Raw genomic sequence first — 21,218 nt, 5'->3', positions numbered from 1 at the left:
GGGCGCTTCGGACGCCCAAATGGCTGTTCCCTCAAATAGTGCCCTATCTATGAAAAGGTTTTTGGCTTTTGGTATTAATATGTTAGCCTTACAGTTATCTAGTGTGCTCCAAAACAATGACAAATTTCGCATTTAAAAGACCAAATCCAACGTTGAAAATGAAAATCAGGTTGATGTCAGAACCCAACGTCAGAATCTCCAGCGTTGGACGAAAATGAAAATCGGGTTGACAGACGTTGGATGTTGATGTCAATCTGACGTCGGATTCTGACGTCAACTCGACTTTCATTTCCAACCAAAATCCAACATCTGTCCAACTTTGGATGTTGACGTCGGGTTCTGACGTCAACCCGACTTTCATTTCCAACCAAAATACCCCTGCAACCAAAATCAGCCCCTGACTGACGTTACTATCTACTCAAGGACCTTGACAAATGTAGTGGAGTAAAAAGTATGATATTTGTCTTTAAAATGTAGTGAAAAGTACATATACTCAAAAAGTGTACTTTGTTACTGTCCACCTCTGACAAGCAAACATGCAAATGGTTGGGGATGTGTAGTACTTTGTAAATGACAGTCATTAAACTCTGCAGAGCTTTCTTTAAGAACCGATTTATTGTGGGACAGACAATTTTACCACACAATAAAAGGCCAAACTTGAAGGGGTTTTTCCATGCGTTAATAATAAATATAATGATATACATCTGATATAAACAAAAATATTGCACATAGCTCAGGCACATAACAAGTGTTTGCTGTACTGTGGCAAGCGCTGCCTTTCAGGAAATGTCAGTTTACAGAGCAACATGTAAAAAGCTCGAACTCCAGGAGAGAAATACGGTTTCACTTAACACAAAAGGTTGAACACATTTAAGGTTTGGCAGAAGGTTTTAGTTCTTTGGAACACAAGCGACATTTTAACTACAACAAAAATAATGGTCAACTGACAGTCAAACCCTACTGTCACTCCAAATGACTCTTATAAAAAGCAGGGAATAGCAGTCAGCAAAGAACAAGACTTGAGCAACATAACCACCTACATGATCAGATTCTGCAAAAATATTTATATATTTATACACACAAACATAAGGGTAATAAATAACAAAAAAAAAGACAAATCAAGTCCCTTTATATCCCCATAAATTCATCCTTTGTGCCTCAGCTGGCAAAAATACACAGTGCAAAGTAGGAATGTCACAACTAAATGGAAAATAAGTGTATGCGTATAATCACGTGTGCAAAAACACAATTTCTACTTGAAGATAAAGTTTAAGTGCTCTTGTTGTAGATGTGGGTGAGGGCTACTAAGTGTCTGGCCCGTGAGAGACATGGCGGAGTGAGTGCAATCCCATAATGCAACAGCCTCGAATCAAAGCTACAATGTTGTACACTGGAGCCCCTCCGACCAAACCGTGCTGCGAGTAGAGCCACGCCACGGTGGGCAGCACGGGTGCCGCCACAGCAACCAGATCCACCAAGAAGTTGTTGCTCCAGTGGCTTTTCCCCACCACTGCCATGCTAGAGGTGTTCTTTGAATTCTTCAGGTCGAAATTCAGCTCCTCCATGAACTCTGGACTCATTCCAGGCTCAGAAACGCACAGACCGGAATCACTAGGAGCATTTTGTGCAGTGTTGGTGCAAATGAGGCCAACATCTTTGACTTCTTTGTCTTGTGCTTCAGGTAATTTCTTCTTTATGGGTTTTTGTGGTACAAGCAAGTCCTCAAACTTTTTGGGAACCTGCGCTGAAGGTAATTCCTGGGATTGGTGGGGAGAAGGAATAAGGAGGCCAGAGAAGCCGCCACCCTGGAGCTTTAGCAGTTGGAAAAGGAGAGCTTGGAGATCAGCGGTGTAGATCATCTCATCCGTCTGGATACCTTTATCTTCTGCACCAAAGGGATCGCTTGAGATATTCTCCTCTGTGCTCTTTTCCGAGACACTCGTCTCCAAGGTGGACAGTCCTGGTTGGGGAATGATCTTGGTGCCACCATCCTGGCTTGAATCGACAGCAGTGGACATGAGAACCTGCTCCAGAATCTCTGCTCTGTTGGCCATCTCGTCATTGGCCAGCAGCTCACTATCAGCCATCTCCTCCACCGCTTGTTCCTCACCATGTAGATCCATCTCCAACTTGCCAGCGGTAGATATTTCTGAAGACTCACAGATAAAGTCTAACGTCGGCTCATCCTGTAAGTAGCAGCCATTCTGCGCTAACTCCATGCTGTGGAGTAAGGACTCCAGTTTCCTGTTTTGGATGTTTATGTCGATGAAGTACTGCTGGATGCCCTTGTCCTTCTCCACGAGGCTGTTCTTCATAGTTTCCACCACTTGGCGCAGCTGCTTGATCTCTCTGCGAGCTTCTTTAAGAGCAAGCTGAGCTTCCACACGGTGACATTCCTCCTCTATCCAGTCCTCCCGCATACGCCCCAGTTGGGACTTCAGCTCCTCAATCTCAGTCTCCCTGTAACCCATCAATGTGATAGTGTTTGAATTGTGTCAGAGCTCTTGAGGGAATTGCAATTAAAAATCTCATTTGTTTCAGTTTTAGTTACATAACTTGACCTCAATGCTGCCTTTTCTTGTAGTTTTACTAACTAACATTAGCTGAATATCTTCAACTGTGTTTTATACAGCTGTTCAGAGGTAAAAACAGTGCTTAGTATAGTAATGTATGTGTATGAACAATCATAAATGAATGAAAACCAGGCATGTTAGCAGATTTCCAATGGAAAATTTGTTCTTAAAGGCCCTCTGAAATCAAAATATGTTAGCCTTAAGGTTATGAATATAAGCTGGTGTGTTCCAAAACAAAGACAAAGAGAGACGGTCTCTCACTTCCGCTAAAATGGATCACGGATTTTTATGACATCACTGCGTACTTCAGCTTCTCATCACATATTCTGTCCAATCAAATGTTCTCTAGAATCTGAAGCGTCCCGCTCCCTATGCTATAAATATACTACCTGGCCAAAGCGACCGCTGACACATCACGAAGCAATATGGGTTGGAGATGTGTGTTCGGTTGCCCAAACGCTCAAATTTTATTCTGTGAATAAAAATGAAATCATACTAGAAGGAAATGGCAAGAATTTATTCACACCTCTACTATTGATACGTTGGATTCATCGCTTCCATGGTGCTGCCAAGTACGACTTGCAGTCTGTGAGGTAAACTAAACGCTATTGGCCATTTGAAAAGGGGGAGGAGCCATTCAATATGTCCCACCTTAGCTTCCTGTTTCAGTGGAAGTTACGTCAACGCATCATACAAAGCTGCGTGTTCCAAGGCACTTCAGTGGGCCTTTAAGAGAGTCCCCTAACTAATCCCATCAATTTGAACAGTGACATTAGCCCATGTATGTCAAAGCAGAGTCTTACCGGTCACAAACTGTGTTCTGTGAGTCTCTGAGCTTGGTCTTGAGGTGTCGTATGGATACCTCTTTCTGCTGTAGAGGGGTAAGGTACTGCTCTGGATTGGGAGGCTTGATGCCATGATTGTCTCCGCAGGAATGGTAGCGCACAGGAGTAGATCTTCTGAAAGTAAAAACAGGTTTACCTTTTTAAAATGTGATGCAGCATGGTAATATGAAAGCTACAACAAGAGCTTAAGTAATGAACTACATGGCCTGTTGTGTGTGTAATCAGTTACTGTTTCCAATGCAAAATCTAAAATGTTCAAGCTTTTCTAATATGAAAAATTTCATAGAGCATACATTACACAAGCTAGTTACGACTGTTTCCCGAAACCACGTTGATTAATTGTCACACAGGTGGTGGCGTAATAACTTCTTTTAATGAATCAGTTTGAGATCGAATTAATGCCAGATTCTTGCCATGAATTACATGGCATCTGAGGACGTATTTTGCTTTATTTTCAGTTTCAATCATAGGCTCAAAGTACGCACATGCACAAAACAGAGCTTTAAATCTCTTGACAAACTAAAAGATGTAAATAAAATCTGTATATATTCAAAATAAAAGCTATAGATTGTACTGAATGTCAGCTTGCTTATTTTACTCAAGATAAGGATTTATTGAGTCCACATAATGCAAACAAGAAACTGTGCTTCACAGGTTGAGAGCTGTCATTCCAACCACACAGCTTTGTGATGCTGTTTGCGAATGTTCGTTGGAACTATGGTTTCGGGAAACAGACTAGTTGGCTAACGATGCTTTTGGGAAACGCACCCCATGGTCAATAAAGAGAGGGGAAAAAACCCTAAACAATCATGCATTAGACAGCAAATTATGAAATGTATATATGTATTTTCCATAGAAACCATAGTTCCAACGAGATAGAGAGAGAGATATATAGATATATATATAAAAAAAATTAAGGACATGTATTATATGATAAACAATTTTAGAAAGAAAGAAAGAAAGAAAGAAAGAAAGAAAGAAAGAAAGAAAGAAAGAAAGAAAGAAAGAAAGAAAGAAAGAAAGAAAGAAAGAAAGAAAGAAAGAAAGAAAGAAAGAAAGAAAGAAAGAAAGAAAGAAAGAAAGAAAGAAAGAAAGAAAGAAAGAAATGGCCCTTTTATCTGACTAGAGGCACAATCTCCTAGCAACCTGCTAAGTTGCTTTGAAGTCAAATTTGCATCTGTGCCAGAGATGGAACAATAGAAGAACAAACAAGGACACTGAAAAAGCCCAGGCAGGCATAACAGAGCACACACATTCTGTGCTTAGATAAAAAAATAAAAAAAAGAATCATAATGGAGAGTGTGGGTTATAAAAATAATTAAATAAAAATAAATGGAAGCTACATAATACCAGAATGACCCAGATTCACTCCTTTCCACCATGTCAACGAGAATACCCACTGTTTTTTTTACCCTCCATCCCATAAAAGGGAAAGTAAAAAAAGTCAGAAACACCACATCATGCTATTAACAAGCAAAACGACACTCCCAGACTGTGCATACTGACTGCGCACACATGAAATATTAATGCCCCCCTCACCCTCTCTAAAAAAACCTGGCACAGAAAAACACTTTACTCCCATCAGCCAGTCAACAGATTTGCTGTCTGCGTGGGCAAAATGAGAGCAGACAATTTTGTCAAAATCCCCACAAAGCCTCGCAGAGACAAACCGTGACCAATCTAATCCTTTATTCTGTGAAGAGTTTGAGGACACGATAGCACACTCTATCTGTATGGTTCCGGAGCCCTGCGTAGAACATGCTCTCAACTTCCTGTCATGTCCTCAGCCTCCTGTCTGTCTGTTTGTTGGTTTCTGCCCCTGGTTCATACCTTCTGGTAGAGCTGGAGTTGGTACTGCTGTTGGTGACAGAAGGGGCTTTGGGGGGCATCCTGTACGGGGCATAAAGCTCTGCGTCGCGAGAGGCGGTGGGGCTTCCCGCAGGCTTAAACACAGGCAGGCTCCTGATGTGAGGCCCACGACTGAGGGAGATAAGAGCAAGCAAATAGGACAGGACTGTGTCATAATGGGCAAGACATGTAGGCTATGTTTGGAATAAAAAACAACCATGCAACACATTCTATCAGAATGCATGGAACTTACTACTGCACATTTGCCAAAATTCACCATATGTACACCATTTACTGAATTTAACATGCATGTAATGAGATCATGTGACAACAATGATGCCTCATTGTTTGATGCACACTGTTTTAAACATTATATTAAAAAAAATAATTATATATATATATATATATATATATATATATATATATATATATATATATATATATATATATATATATATATATATATATATATATATATATATATATATATATATATATATATATGCCTTTTTTTGTTTGAGGCAACATGCAAAATTGTAAGACGACTTGGATGAAATATCAAATCTTACGAAAAAAAAAACAAATATCAGCCATCTTGTATTAGGCTACAGATACAGTGCATAAAATAAAGCATAAACCATACCTGCGAGAAGATGAGATCTTCCCTGTGGAGTTGCTGGGCAGAGTTTCACGTGTCTTGTAGCTTCCAGTGCTGCTAGATGAGCTGACATCTGTCTCACTGACTACAGTGAATAAAAAATGGAGATCAAAAGTTTAAAGTTTACAAAAAAAAAAGAAAAAAAAAGAAGTAGAAGTAGAGACTTCAAACTTGGCAAATGCACAACCCAAGCACGTTTCAAATTAGCATATTTCCAGTAGCCAGATCAAAGAGGCTTGTCAGAGGATATAGGGTTACACACTTCTGTGACAAACATTGCCTGCTTCCATTATGGAAGAACTATAGCTGGGAAAGTTAAAGACTGAATATTTCAGAGGAATCCTTCACATTTGATTTCTCTTGAATATCACCTCAGCTGCAACCGTTAACTTTTCTAGTTAGCTTTAGCACTTAGACCACTGTTTCTGCTTTGACAGCCATTCAAAAGTAATGTATTCCATCTTGCAAGCAACACATTAATTGCAAAAAATTCATATTTTAGGTTTTACCAGTGCAAGGGTTCCTAAAAGCATGGAATATTCTTATATATTTCCTCTGTTTCATGCAAAAAGATCTAACATTGAGTACGTACTTCCTGGAACTTCCATTGAGATGAAGTAGGAGTGCGAAGTTCTCTCTGAACTATATATATATTAGACATCCTTATATCAGATCAAGACATGTTTCAGATAATGCAGTATTTTTTGGGGAAGAAAAATAAATAAATGTATTAAGCATTTCATTCTAAAAGAGGTGACTGACAGACAAGGATACTGGGGGTAAGATAATTCAAGATCTTAAAAGTTTTTCCCAAAAATATACACACCTGAGAAGCATCTCTTTCCTTTTGACAAAACCATGATAAAGTGTACTCTTTTAAATATTTCTACTAACTAACCAACTAAATAACCGAACAAATGTGACTCACTCACTAACAATCACAAAATTGTGCAGTTGCTCAATACGAATCAAGCTCAAATGCTGTGAATTCTCACAAGCAGTGGGAGGAGCCATCTACTTTTAATTGCACTGATTGGCCATCTACAAGCCAACCAATCAGTGGCCTCAATGAGACAGGGTAATCAAGCTAATGGCACCTGCTGCTTCCTGGATTGTGTTGCCTCCAATTATTTATGTCTTCAAGTAAAGACATCAGAGATACCCAGTCTCAAGAACATCTAAATGGATTAAACAGGCAGGTGTGATCATCACATTAAATCAATTAATTAATTACGCATCACACTTTCAAAATAAGAAACAGGGAGATAGGAAATAGAGCTGCATGTGTTTACATGTTTGTACTTGCATCCCAGTGGGAAAAAGATTTCATGCACAAACTGTCCTTGTACTAGTCGTGGTCGTTTTAGTGACTAAGCAAACATTAGCTTTCTTAACCCAATCATTCTAATTTGACATACTTTTCTGAATACAGAAAACATGCGGTTTTATAAACATTCACTTAAAGCATAACTATTTGTCCTGCTATTATAATCATGTAAATCATATATCTATCAAAATATCATATTTTTTTATTCTGATTGATTGTAAAGTGTCCATGAGCATCAGAAAGGCACTATATAAAATATAGCCTAATAATTATTAACTTTTAGAATATAAAAAGCTTTATGTTTTACTGAAATGAAATTACCTTTATGCATGATGGAGGCAGGCTGTTGCTTCTCTCTCTTGTGCTTCTGTGTGGGTTTGCTCCACTCGGCAGCTACGTTCATCCGAACTCTCTTCACTTTGACCGTGCGCTCTCCCAGAGAGGGTGAACCCATTGGACTGTTGTCAGAGCCTGAGAGGGTCTTGGTTGGCGATGCACATTGACTGCTTGGGCATCCAGTGTCATCTGAGAAGACAGATCCATGTTTAAATGCTGCTCCAAAATGATGTAACACCCATTTAAAAGTTATGCTATAGTGCTTTTCCTTGTCAGAAAGGTCAAGTGCACTAGAACATCAACACACAAAATCCATCATACAGCAAATAATGATATTTCAATGCTCATTTTTTACATTATACTTGGAATGAAATTCCCAAGTATCCTATCAGGATCCTATCAACCTCACATGGCCTACCAGAGGACAGGCTGTTCGGGCTGATGGTTCTTTTCGAGTGCTGGGAGCTAATGTCAAAATCCTTGCTCTCCTCTTCTGACAATGGCATGTTGGACACCGATGACTCCTTTGCTTTAGTACGCAAGGGGTGGAGGACAAATCGAGGGATACGGCTGCGCATGCTTCCCTTTTCCTTCACCTGCAGGAAATGGAATATTGATAACTGGTGGTGCTACGATTACATAGAGACAAGCAACCTACAGCCAGCATCCGAGGTGAGTTATTTAAACTTTTTTAAAGCTGATATTGAGCTGAATTATGCGTGCGTCCTTGAAGTTATTTCAGTATGCAATGTAAGTCTTGCATGCATGCCGCTTGTCTCGCTGTAAGGAAAATGGGTTTGGGAAGGAAAAGGAAAGTAAGGAAAATGATTTAAAGTTAAGATAGTAAAGCACCTCATACATCTGCAAAGGTCCCATTCTTCTTAAATAGGGGAATACTTCAAGTAAAACTGTAAAAGAAAAAAAAAGAAGGAAACGTGAGCATGAGGTGATGGTATGACAAGCAAACCAGAAAAGAAAGATAACAGTGTACAAAATTAGGTCATACCACGAGATGCCAGGCTGTTTTAACCCAATTCATGAATGGCTCTATAAATAGAATGGAGCTTATAGGTCTGAAACTGAGGTATGATAAAGTATGATTCTAAATTGTCCATAAAAGAGAAAGGACCCCATCAGCCACCCACTAAATCTAAATTAATTTCACGAGTACTTGGAATTTAAACTGCAGGAACTCTTATTCAAAATTAAACTAATCCAGTGCTCCTATTCAACATGATTCATTTGCCGGTCAGTGAATATAGCGAGTGTTATGTAAAAGGCTTTGCACTTTGAGAAGGAAGTAATATGGTCAATTTAATCCTTGTCTGTTTTGAGAGATGATAAAACCCCACCCTTCTGGTTAACTTGTTTAATTGCTTTGGGTGTTCCAGATCTGCTCATGAGTCATGACTAACAGACCAAAGCTGCTTCTGAATCATTTAATATAGTGTATCACGCTTGATTGACTATGACGTCATTGGTCCATTTCCTGTTGTTAGTAGTGTACGTGTGACTTGTTTTCAGTATCTTTTTGATGTTGCTTATGTAAGGGTTAGAGTTGCTTTCAATGCGGATGACGTAACCCCTTAAGTTTCACGCATAGCCGCGTTCTCGCCTCTTTCCATTTTGCATCCGGATGCCATGTTTCATTACAAAAGAAGTCAAAGCACAACCTTTATGTAGGTTTCCCATTCCTTTTGGATATGGAAAACATGTTTCTTGATTTTGAGTATCTTATGTCACTGCATTGTTTTAAATTCTGAAGTATTAAGACACTTTTAAAAAATTGTTTATGGTTCATTTAAAAAAAAAAAAAAAGGTTTTGTGAACTGTTCTGAAAATGAGTCTGTAAGATTTTTTTTTTTTTTAAGAAATTAATACTTTTTTAAAAATGATACAAAATATTTCTATTTCAAAAAATGCTATTCTTTTGAACTTTCTGTTTATCAAAGAATCCTGAAATACACGTATCACAGTTTCCTAAAAATACTAAGCAGCACAACTGTTTGATTATTGATACAAAATTAAATTAAATTGTAATATAACTTTACAATATTACTGTTTTTTTTTTATCAAACAAATGTATGCAGCCTTGGTGAGCATAATAGATTAACATTAATAAATCTTGCCAGCCCCAAAACTTTTGAACGTTAGTGTCGATATTTTTTGCCTTATTCATTTAGCTATCAGAATCTTTTGACTGTCAAATTGCCACTCATGGGAGCTAGACTGTTCTCTCTTGGAGCCCATGTCAGAGCCTTAGCAACACAACCAGGCAACACAGAGAAACATAGCCATTAAAGAAGCCAGATAGTGGTCAGTGACGCTAGGCAGCCATTCACTTAACTGATGTTTTGTGTCAGGACAAGAAGCTTAGTGTTTTTACTCCTTGTCAGCCTAATAGAAAAGCTGAGACTAGTTTCAGCCTGACACAGTTAGAAGTTACTGATGCAGTCTCTCTTCAATCACCATATCCATCTTTTATGGAAATGGCATGACTGGCTTGAGGTGATAAACAGGAGTGAAGTCACAGAGTTAGGTTATATATATTCATTGAATCACAACAGCTTATGTAATGTACTGCTCTGATTTAATTAAGAATGATTTCATGCATAAAACATGACAGTAAAAAATCAACATCATCTTACATATTATCCTTTTTATATTTAAAATATACTGTAAATTTGAACTACTTTTTAGTTCCGATATGCAGAAATATAAGTAAACAGACTGTCCTCTGACTACATACCTAGTCAACACAACACATTAAGATCTAGAGACACATCAGTTGCCTCAGCACCAGTGACTCCTCATTCTGTCACTAGTCCACTAAAGCAACGATGACTCAATGTTATTGGAGACGGAGAGTAATGTGCACAAATGCATTTGCTACTGGCTTTGAGTGCTTTCTCTGCTTGCTTGTTTTAGTGTTGCCATTTGAGCTTGACTACAAAAGAGGATGCCTATAAATACAGGTTGGCAATGTACATTAGTCAGTGAGTACAAATTTCAGCAATTCCTTTCCTCTAGTTGCTTCTCTTTTAGTCTACACTGTGCAGCATTCCATACATTTTTAACTGACTAGGATTTTTTTGTGCAGAAGATGTGAAATCTCTATTTCCAGTGAGAATTCAGTGCACTCTTGATACTTTTTGGTGACATTTCTACCAGCTTTTAAGAAATATACAATGCAAAAGTATATAATAATATATATAATTTTGCTTTGTCATTTTAATGTCAGTTCAAATTAATTCCTGTTATTCTCAAAGAGGATTCTCATTAGTTTTAGTTTTTTTTTTTACTTAAATCAGATTAAAATACATATAGGCTTATTATTTATAATAATTTAAAAAGTACATTATATATATATATATATATATATATATATATATATATATATATATATATTACTTTCATTAATATTACTGTTGTTGAAAATAAGAATTTGTTCTTAAGTAACTTGCCTGGTTTAATAAAGGTTAACTTTTTAACAAACTTAAGAGACGTATTTTTTCTTTCCGCTTTCCCACAAATGACAGATGTTTTATAATATTTTGGCTTGCAAAAATGAATCTCAATTAAATCAAAGTTGATTAAGTTACCTGATTGACAAACGTTGACGCTTCTGCCCCACCTAAACAGCAAATATGCAACAAAAAACACGATTTAAAATAAACTGCTTTTCTAATAGATGACAAAATTTTATTTTATTCCTATTGTTTCTTCAAAATAAACATTAATCTTACACAATGCGTTAAACACTAGCAGTGTTATTCAGATTTAGAGCAAACATGTTGAATTGAAGCTTCCGCCTACCAATGTCTTTTTCGAATTAAAAATAGTCACATCAAATAATATATAATATTGGCTATAACATTCTTTTCGTTAATATATGTTCATAAAAAAACCCCGCTGTGGAAAACAACAGTGTGACGCAGTAAGTAAATACACTTGCCTCGTGAAGTGCTGGATGGATTCCTGATTCCTGTGAGTGAGAGTGAAGCATGCGCAGCCCCGTATCCCTTCAGAACAACACAATGCGCGCTCTCGGTCCTCAGCTCTTGTTTTGATCTGATGTGAAGGACTCTCAGCCTCTGTGTGCGAGAGAAGCCAGATTATTCCGCACAGCACATCTCAGTGCATCAGTGTATGTGCTTAAGCAGAAGAGGCTGAGGAGATTGACATCGCCAGTACGACGTAAATGTTCCAAGTGTGTTATGTAACGAGCAGCAAGAATTAACTCTTACGTGCCCGAGTGAGATTTAACAAGTGGGGTTTATTGACGTGCACGGTTCACAGGCTAGTAGCCTATGCTGATGACAGTAGTCATTTGGCTTAGTGTTTTATCAAAAGTGACTAGAAGTCCCCTTGTTTTAGGGTAGTGATGGATGGTTAATGGATTGGGGTTGAGTCTGACCCGCAACCTTTTATTTAGCAGTCTAGTTCTTTCACCACACCCCATGGTGTTTTTATTCATTATCATCATTGACAGTTTTATAACGCTTTCTCACCAAGAAGTGACTCAATATAATTCCTTTTTATTCCTAAAATAAATACAAATAAATAAACACAAGCAAATAAGCTCATGCAAAAATATGCTAAAGGAAAATGTATATGACAAAGAAATTTTTACTTTAATATTTTGCCTGTGGATATTTCCTTGTGCTTATTTGTTTATTTTTATGTTAAGAAAAAAATGCTTATTCATTTATTTTTAATTAACAAAAGAACATTATGGTGATGGAAAACCCTTTTTAATCTTTGGAAAATAAAACAAAATTGCACTAAAGAAAATAATTTTGTATTTCAATCCAAAGATCTACAATACATTTTTTAAATAAATATAGCAGTCTCATTCAGTATCAACATTATCAACATCAGAATGAAAACTCTACAAAACAGGATATACTGGGTAAATGACTTGTTGGTTATGCAATACTTTGTTAACAATACCACTTCTCTTCTTTTTTTTAATACCAAACCAAAAGTAGCATAATACTTTATTCATGTATGCTTCAAATCAACATGTGAATTGTTTTAATCAAGTACATTCTCCATTATAATCCAGCCTAAAATGGTTTAGGATCGTAGGCTGTCCAACTGACCTGCTAAAAAGTGCCTAAAACTCATCTTAAGTTGACCGGGCTGGGAGACCATCTAAGATGAGAAAACCAGCTTATAAGATGTTTATTTTCGGTATAGGGTTCTTACTTGAGTAGCACTGCTGACAGAAAAGACTGAGTGCAGTTGAGTGGAGACGTCGGCTCTCCATGGTGCTGAAGTCAACTCACCAAACGAGCGTGAATTCAGGGCGATTCGAAGTCATTCTCCAGATAAGATTCTCAGGCCGCTTGAGTAACATCCAAAGTATATTATGTCTGAAGTTTGATCAAACGTATTTTACCACAAAATACATTAGTTTAGTCGGTCATTTAGTTTAAAAACTTTGTACATTTCTGAAAGGTAGGATAGGCAATTTCGAGCAGGCTAGCAAAAGCAAGCTAGCTTTGAAACTATGAGATCCCACTCTTCCTTCAGAGCGTCTCCAAAGCCATGCAGGCCTCCTTCAAAACATGAACGTGCGCGCACTGCACACAGCAGTTTCTGCAAAGCATTACAAGACGAGAGATGGCGTTAAATTACCTCATGTCTCAAAGCACATAACATTACTATAATAATGAATGTAAACGTACAGTGTTCTAGTTGTACCACCTAACTTCTGTAGATTCATTTCAGCGTTATAGTGTTGACATAGCATAAATCGGGTTCGTAATTCAGCCTGATCTCATGAAAATGCGTCTCTATTGCACGCATTGTGTTTATCGTGCAATTTATACGCGAAAATGAGTTTTTACGTGCATATGATACGCAGTTTTCGCGTGCATTTGATACCCACTTTATTGCGTGTAATACACACGCACCCCACACACGACTAATCCTACCCATGCATAATATGCACGTACCCAACCACTACTAAACCTACCCTAAACCTACCCATGCATATCGTAAAAACTCATTTTGGCATATAAATTGCACGATAAACACAATGCGTGCTATAGAGACGCATTTAGTGTGATCGGGTTGCGTAATTACGCTTAAGACATAAACGCAGCATAAGCTCGTTGTTTTGGTTCAGGAGGACTGTAAAAAAAAACAGCTGCTTTTTCTTTGTGGCGTTCGGTGACTGTCTGTCTACAACTCTGGATAGCCTTACTGAACACGCTGTGTGATGTCTGCATGAGCAGGGTGCGAGGAGGTATGGAAATACATGTTGACAGGGACATCATATCATTGAAAATTTTTGGTCCGTTGATTTCTTCAGAAGATATAGCCTATGCATACATTTAGACCACTTCTATTATTGATTGCTATCAGGATATGAGAGTTTCAACCAGCATAACAAAAAGTGTTTGTAAAACAAATTGCTATATACCCTACCTTTAACGCAACAAATTAAGTTACTCAAGCAAACACGTGTGACTGATTGAATATAGGGTAATATCTGATGTTTGTCATATGATGGTCGCGCAATAATAATAATATGGTGTTTCACTGCCCTCTGCTGGTAGATAATCGAACGGCAAGTGACTTTTCACTGTTTAAATTATTAAAGTGTGCTAAAGTGTTGTGATGCCTGATGGGGTGAGTACTGATGCATTTGTTGTAGGCGCTGTCTATCCTAGTGTAAAAAATAAATAAATTTGTCATAAAGTATCTTTATAAAAATATGTACAAGGTTTCATATTATTTACTAATTGCGTTGTGGGAAAATAATTACATTTAATGTGATAGGCTGTCATGCTGAACTGAACATGTGTTTTATATGAAAACGATTACCATTTATTTTGTCCAAAACAATGTTAGGCTACCTGTTACATTCTTGCTGTTTCGTGATTTTCTTGAGGTTCGTTTTTCATATTTGTTTATTTTTTTGCCTGTTTAAAGATGGATCCTATTCTCTCTCAACAATGGTGCATGCATGCAAATATGGAGAAAATGACTAAAAATTCACTTTCCCTGAGAAATTGACAAACGAAGTATGTGACAGCCAGCCCCCAGTCTCACCTGTATGTGTCTGACGGTCTGACCATATTTGTTGTGTTAGCTCTGAAAATGCTAAGATGTTTAAATCGACCTATTGCACATAGACTAACTGAAAATGAATTTTGCTGGCTTCGGAGGCTTTTCTCAGATTTCTTTTCTGCTGTTTTAGTTTTTTTTCTTCCAAAATGCAACATTATTGCAATGGATAACCGCAAGGAGGCAGTGCAGCGCAAGGTAACGGGACATTTGAAATCGGAGAATTAACAGAGTGCCTTGCAGCCGGTTATTCTGACGATAGAAGTGAGACGACTAGTTACAATAAATTCTTTCAGCTTTAGGACATTAACATATGCATGAGACAAGACTGTCTGGAAATAAATATAACCATAGATTTTAATAGAGTTGTATTACGTTGAAGATTGAATCTTCCAAAAGATTAAAGTTATTTACCAGACCAGACCCATATTCTCAACTGACCTGCAAATAAGTTCTCTATTTCGACTTTTCATATTAATGGTATTGATCTATTAAGCAACTTCTTTGTACATGACTGGTGCAGTTCTTCGCGAGACGATGCGTCATGATCACTTGTAGCCAGTGCAATAGATCTGTGAATATTTTTGTCAACCTGTTAACCTCTGTCAACATGTTAGTCTGCTTGGAAGACCTGGCATCCTGTTGCGTTGCCTGGTGCAGAGACGGAGATTAGCCTATGACTTAAGTTATTTTGAGACCGAGCCAGACTCCTGAGACCGAGCAATAGTTGTCCATCGTTTTTGTTCATTTCTGAGATCAAACTTTTTTTTTTTTAAGCTCTACTCTGTCCTTAAGAGCACATATATACAATTTCTAAATGTACAATTAATTAATCATATTAAATTAAGATTAAAAAAAAAGAATAATTAAGATAGTAGGCTACATTAATTATACTATTTATTATTTATAATATGTTATTGTTATGTATCGCTATTATGTAGCCTAATAATAATCATCATCATCATAGTAGTCTAATACTTTCACAACAGCTACTAGTGTACTACTACAATTATTTTTTACATTAAAAAACAAAACAAAAACAAAAAAACAACCGTCAACAACTCAGAAGGTTTTCAGAGAGTCTGGAGAAGTTCTCCAATAAATACTGGAGCTTCTGTGTAGTGGGCGTGACTCGTGAGTGAGTGAGTGTGTGTCTGCAGCCTCGCACTCTTGAGCGTACAGCGCACTTCACTTGAGACACGCAACACGGATCTCGCGCTTTCCGCGTTCGTGAGACAAACACAAACCAAAAAAAAAAAAAAAAAAAAAAAAAAAAAACATCACTGGGAGACACGGCTCGGCTTCACTTTTTGGGGGACAGTAACACCATGGATGCCTTGAGAGCAGTCGCCTTTTACACGCTCTTCATTTTCCTTTGGAGTTTACCGTGTTGCCAGTCAGCTGCGCTTCTATCGCAGAAAAGGAGCAAGGGTGCCAGGAGCGCGTATGATGGACAAAGGTCACACAAATTTCTTAAAGAGATTTTCGCATCCTCCCCGGGCGTGAGTCGTCGGGATGACTTAGAGGACCCGGTTGTGCCCCACGATTACATGATCTCTATATACAGGACTTACTCCGCTGCTGAAAAACTGGGGCTCAATGCAAGTTTTTTCCGCTCTTCAAAGTCTGCAAATACCATAACGAGTTTTGTAGACAGGGGAAAAGGTTTGTTTTGTTTTATTCTCTTTCCATGCATTATCTATGCACTCTTCAGTCTTTATTAACTATTCTTCTTACTTGAAATCTTTATACTTATATCTAATTATTTTAAAATGATGTAAGATATGCTTTAAACATGCAGACTTGTAAAGCAATAACTTTTTAGTAAAAAATAAATAAATAAAAACTCTTTTGCGCTAAAAAAATGATCTAGATTATTGTTAGAAGGGAAAATAATGATATCTTCCGTTGAAATTGGAGGAATAATTTTCAAGGTTTGTTCATGTGCTAATGGTTTGGTAATCACTCGTCCTGCTTGGGCCGCAATTTAATGGTCAGCACGACCTCATATTTTGGCTAGTATAAAGTTATATTGGCTTTACATTGACCCTAAGGTAACATGCCAATAAAACACTAATTGGTCCGTTTTCTAAATGAAGGCAATAAATCATTCCCTTAACATCCTCGCGTGCAAGCAGTCTCACAAACGGTTCACACAAACCTCACGAGGAAAAATTACTTGCATGCGCACATAATATATTATTAAATTTGCTTTTTTTGTAGCCTACTGAAAGAAAATATTTTTATTTCTACAAAACAGATCAGATATTTAGCTTTTAAAAGTTAAAACAACTTTTAATCCAGTTTAGAGTTCCCAAGTGGATTATTTTATTTAATAATGCTGTGCGTATTAGTTGCAGTTATTTACTTGCAACAAAGTAATTGTGTGAACATTGAGAAAAAAACAACAACCATGCAATAAAAAGAGGAAGGCGGCGCAAACATTGCACTTTCTTTTGCAGATAAACGCGCTCGCAGAAGGAAGAGAAGCGCACACTGATTTGATGAAAAAAGCTTCACTTTCCTCACTGATTTTGATTTGATGTGTCATTGGCTATGACCCTTCACTGGACCCTCTGAGGGTTGCTTTGCATCAAACCGCTGATTGGAGTATTTGAACTGGGTGATCTAATTGAGTGTCCATGTCATAACATATCAAACACTGTCTATTCTCCCGTAATGAACTAGTTCAGCTAGTGGCACATCACCAAAAGAGGAGAGCAAAAACTGGAGAGGACCTTACGTCTGTTCAAGTTTGATGAATTGTTACTTTATGGACATGTTGCTGGCTTTATAGCATTCGAATTGTGGATAGTTTAGTGCATTACGCGGGGGTACAGATCAAAACTTTTTTTATAAGCATCTTTAAGTGCTGTAGCAATCGGTGTGTAACATTTACCGTCAGTGCTTAATGCAAAATCAAACTGTTCTAGATGCCTGGCTGCACTACAGTGTCTTAGCTATATGCGCCATGCGCGTCATTCGCTGCTGAATGTCATCAAGAATCATTTCCACTCAAGCGCCGTTCAATTATGATAAGGCGGTAATCTTTTTGTGTAACAGGAAGGAATTTCCTCCAAAACAGATAAGACATTTCCCCAAATTTTAGATCGTTATGGTTGCAAGATCAGACAAGAACAAACGGAATGTATGAAAATTACTTTTGGCACTTGTAAGTAACTCATTAAAACGCAGATGGTGCCCCGGTAGCCACACCAAGAGAACTCTCTCTCTCTCTCTCTCTCTCTCTCTCTCTCGTGTCCAACAGATTCGAATTATTGGACAAGAATGTTCATTGATTAAAAGCGTGCGATTGTGTTGCTGGGATGATTTATGAATTTATGTTTGTGGCTAAACTTGCCTCACTTATCTGTTTAGGCCGTCGCGTAAACTCGTCCAACTCTTGCTGCATGCAATTGCATTTTATACGGGCAGTAATCACTTTTGAAGCGGTATGTTTGTTTTTGGCAGAAGGGATGAAATATAAGAGGGGTGCATTTCAGTGGGGTGGGAGGGAATTTGGAACTGTTAATTATTTGGTGACCTTGTATTCGATTTGTTTGTGGTCTTATAAAAACGCAATTGTGGACCATACGTGCATTTTATTGTTTATCATTTTACAAGTTAACGCATGGCCAAAAGTCGCAATATAGGCTATGACCTATTATTATTATTCAATTTGGATTTATTTGTTCTAAATGGCAATTAAAAAAGGCTTGAGCTTTGAATTGATTTTAATGCAGTGCATTTTTGTATTTCTGAACATTAAAAAGCAATCTGCTCTCGAACAGCCAAATTAAAATTAATGGTGTTATTGAAAATTATGCACGTATTTATCTGGCATTTTTGTTCAGGCTAAATTATATATGTGCTCGAGGCGTATTTGGAGCGATAATAGTCTAACAAATAGGCTAGTTCAACTAAATTTCTTACATACACAAGCCCACGTGAATTCAGATAAATGCTTCTCGTTTGGTCCGTCAGAGAGATAAAAGGCGGTGATAAAGTGCGACTAGGCCTCTGGATTCCTGAAGGGGAAAGAATGCATTAATTGTGCATTGTTCAACACGTACAGTATGTCGCTTTGTGTCTGGCGCTCTCTTTCCCCCCACTCTCTCTCTTTCTTTCTCTTTCCCTCACTATAGCTACCAGATCTCTCTTATTATCACCTGTACATATTTATGACAAATTATTTTGCAAACAGTTTTCCCTTTAGACAGGAATAATGACCACATAAGGAAAAAAATATATAGCATATACCCACATGCAATGATTTATAAAAATGGGATAAAGTTTCAAAATATAACGAAAACCCCGCTTTAGATTCACATGATATATATTTTTTAATTTTTTTAATTCTTCATGGTGCTTTATAGCCCCAGAAACCAATGCTGATCTGAAAAACCTGTAAAGTACAGCCAATAACTTATTTTGAATCCCAAACTACCAGCTACACCTGAAGAACAGAGGGACAGCAAAAAAGCAACAAAAAAACAAAAAGATATCTCTGAAAATATTGGTCTACAAATTTGTGGGCTATACTGCTGTTTCATCATGTTCATTTTTTTTTTCTCCTTGATTTTTTTCCTTCATACAATTTAGTGAGTTTGCCCCATTTTCCTACTGAAATAAAGCTGAAAATAAGGCCTTTCAGAATGTGAGTCAGCAGAGAAATAATTTAACCACCCATCTTCCTTTTATTTTTACTACAAGCTGCATTGTAATATAAATAAAATATTTTAAAATGTTGTATATGCTTGTTACGGTTACCAAAGATTTTAGAAAAACTAAAATTAAAATATTTATCTAAAACGACGAAACTGTGATGTTAAGGTATTGCATCTTCATCATCTTCGTTTCTCTCTCTCTCTCTCTCTCTCTTAAATTAGCTATCTGCTCTCTTATGCTTAATTTTGTATATATTGTTTCCTCTGTTCAACTTTATTCAACAAAGACTAAAAGAAAGCCGAAAATAAGGTTTTAGGTTTTACCTGGCCCCTTTATTAGAATGTGAGTCACTCTAAGTGAATCTGACTGCAATTATTTCTCTTTATCTTGCAGACGATCTCACGCTCTCTCCTTTGCGAAGACAAACTTATCTGTTTGATGTCTCAACTCTCTCAGACAAAGAGGAGCTGGTCGGTGCTGAATTAAGGATATTTCGCAAAGCGCCCGGGGATGTCCAAGCGTCCCCATCAGGCGTCTACAACATTCATTTACTCTCATGTCGATCAGAGAGGCCACTGGCTTCCAGATCCCTTGATCTTCAGGATTCCCGAAAAACAGAATGGGAGGTTCTGGACGTTTGGGGGATTTTTAAAAACAGGCATCAAGGGAATCAGCTTTGTCTCCAGCTCAAGGTTACGCATGGCAAAACTGACACTGAAATCGACCTGAAGCAACTGGGTTTGCACCGGCACGGCCGAACGCAGCAAGAAAAAGCCATTTTGGTGGTCTACACGCGGTCTAGGAAGAGAGAAAATTTGTTTAATGAGATGAAAGAGAAGATCAAGTCTCGCGGAGACCATGAGGAGGAGGAGGAGAGCGCGCTGCAGTTTAAAGCGCGGCGCAGACGGAGAACTGCGCTCAATAATCGCCATGGGAAAAGGCATGGCAAAAAGTCCAAATCGAGATGCAGCAAAAAGGCACTGCATGTTAATTTCAAAGAGCTGGGATGGGACGACTGGATCATCGCTCCCCTGGATTACGAAGCCTACCACTGCGAGGGGGTGTGCGACTTCCCATTGAGGTCGCACCTGGAGCCGACCAACCACGCCATCATTCAGACGCTCATGAACTCCATGGACCCCAACAGCACGCCACCGAGCTGTTGCGTCCCCACAAAACTCAGTCCCATCAGTATACTATACATAGACTCCGGCAACAACGTCGTGTACAAACAGTACGAGGACATGGTGGTCGAACAGTGTGGCTGTAGGTAGCGAATCACACACGAGGGTTTGGCACCAAGGCATACAAAAAAAAAAAAACAAAAAAAAAAAACTAAAAAACTTGAACGATGCGTAAAGACGCGCTTGAGCCGCCCAAACTGCGAATTCTCACCTATGCAAAAGGGATTTTCATCAGAGACATTTTGACATTTTAAATGATCTACACCGGCCACTGCTCATGGTTGTGCCAAGAGCGCGTGCGTAGTTTTTCTAGACTTGGAACAAAATCTTGTCATTTTCCTTACACATGCTGGGTTTCTTTTTGTAATTACGTGCCCAAAACCCAAAATATTTCTATAGCGATTCGTCTCTCGGACGAGGCAGGTAGAAGAAACGCCAGATTCAGTGCATAACCGTCTGGACAGGATTGACTGAGGATTGTGTTACACCATTATCTATGTGGACTCAGAAGAATGTGGAGACGGGCACCTGTTCAAACTCATCTGTTAGTTATATCGATAAGATATATGGTATATGGATATGAATGAACGAGTAAAACACAGTGCCCTGGAAACGCTTTTTACGACCAACGATGCGTAATCGAGTCAAATTCAGGGCAAAGGTGAATGTACCAAACACTAAACACGGCATAAAGCGATT

General features: G+C 38.1%; 2 protein-coding genes across 6 annotated transcripts; one reads left to right on the top strand and one right to left on the bottom strand.

The window, feature by feature from the left end:
• Positions 1-592: 592 nt before the first annotated feature.
• Positions 593-11,804, bottom strand: sybu (syntabulin (syntaxin-interacting)). Of its 5 annotated transcripts, none has more exons than XM_084384729.1 (9): positions 11,543-11,804; positions 11,190-11,221; positions 8,440-8,495; positions 8,006-8,183; positions 7,573-7,776; positions 5,910-6,009; positions 5,249-5,398; positions 3,377-3,532; positions 593-2,460 (listed from the first exon to the last, which is right to left on the bottom strand). In XM_084384729.1, exons 3-9 carry the CDS (start codon positions 8,461-8,463, stop codon positions 1,305-1,307), a joined length of 1,968 nt encoding a protein of 655 aa, XP_084240855.1. In that variant the 5' UTR covers positions 8,464-8,495; positions 11,190-11,221; positions 11,543-11,804; the 3' UTR covers positions 593-1,304. The 5 variants fall into 5 exon arrangements, with proteins under 5 accessions (XP_084240855.1, XP_084240857.1, XP_084240856.1 ...); XM_084384731.1 differs by having other exon boundaries at positions 600-2,460; positions 8,447-8,495; positions 11,543-11,751; XM_084384730.1 differs by having other exon boundaries at positions 600-2,460; positions 3,377-3,529; positions 11,543-11,740.
• Positions 11,805-15,845: 4,041 nt separating this feature from the next.
• Positions 15,846-20,724, top strand: gdf6a (growth differentiation factor 6a). Its single transcript, XM_084385717.1, has 2 exons — positions 15,846-16,332; positions 19,729-20,724. The coding sequence occupies exons 1-2, from the start codon at positions 15,996-15,998 to the stop codon at positions 20,607-20,609; spliced, it is 1,218 nt and encodes a 405-aa protein (XP_084241843.1). The 5' UTR covers positions 15,846-15,995; the 3' UTR covers positions 20,610-20,724.
• Positions 20,725-21,218: the final 494 nt, after the last annotated feature.

The sequence above is a fragment of the Rutilus rutilus genome, assembly GCF_951802725.1.
Source record: "Rutilus rutilus genome assembly, chromosome: 17".
Lineage (NCBI taxonomy): Eukaryota > Metazoa > Chordata > Actinopteri > Cypriniformes > Leuciscidae > Rutilus > Rutilus rutilus.
The sequence above is the reverse complement of the archived record's forward strand: the minus strand, read 5'-3'. Positions and strand labels throughout refer to the sequence as shown.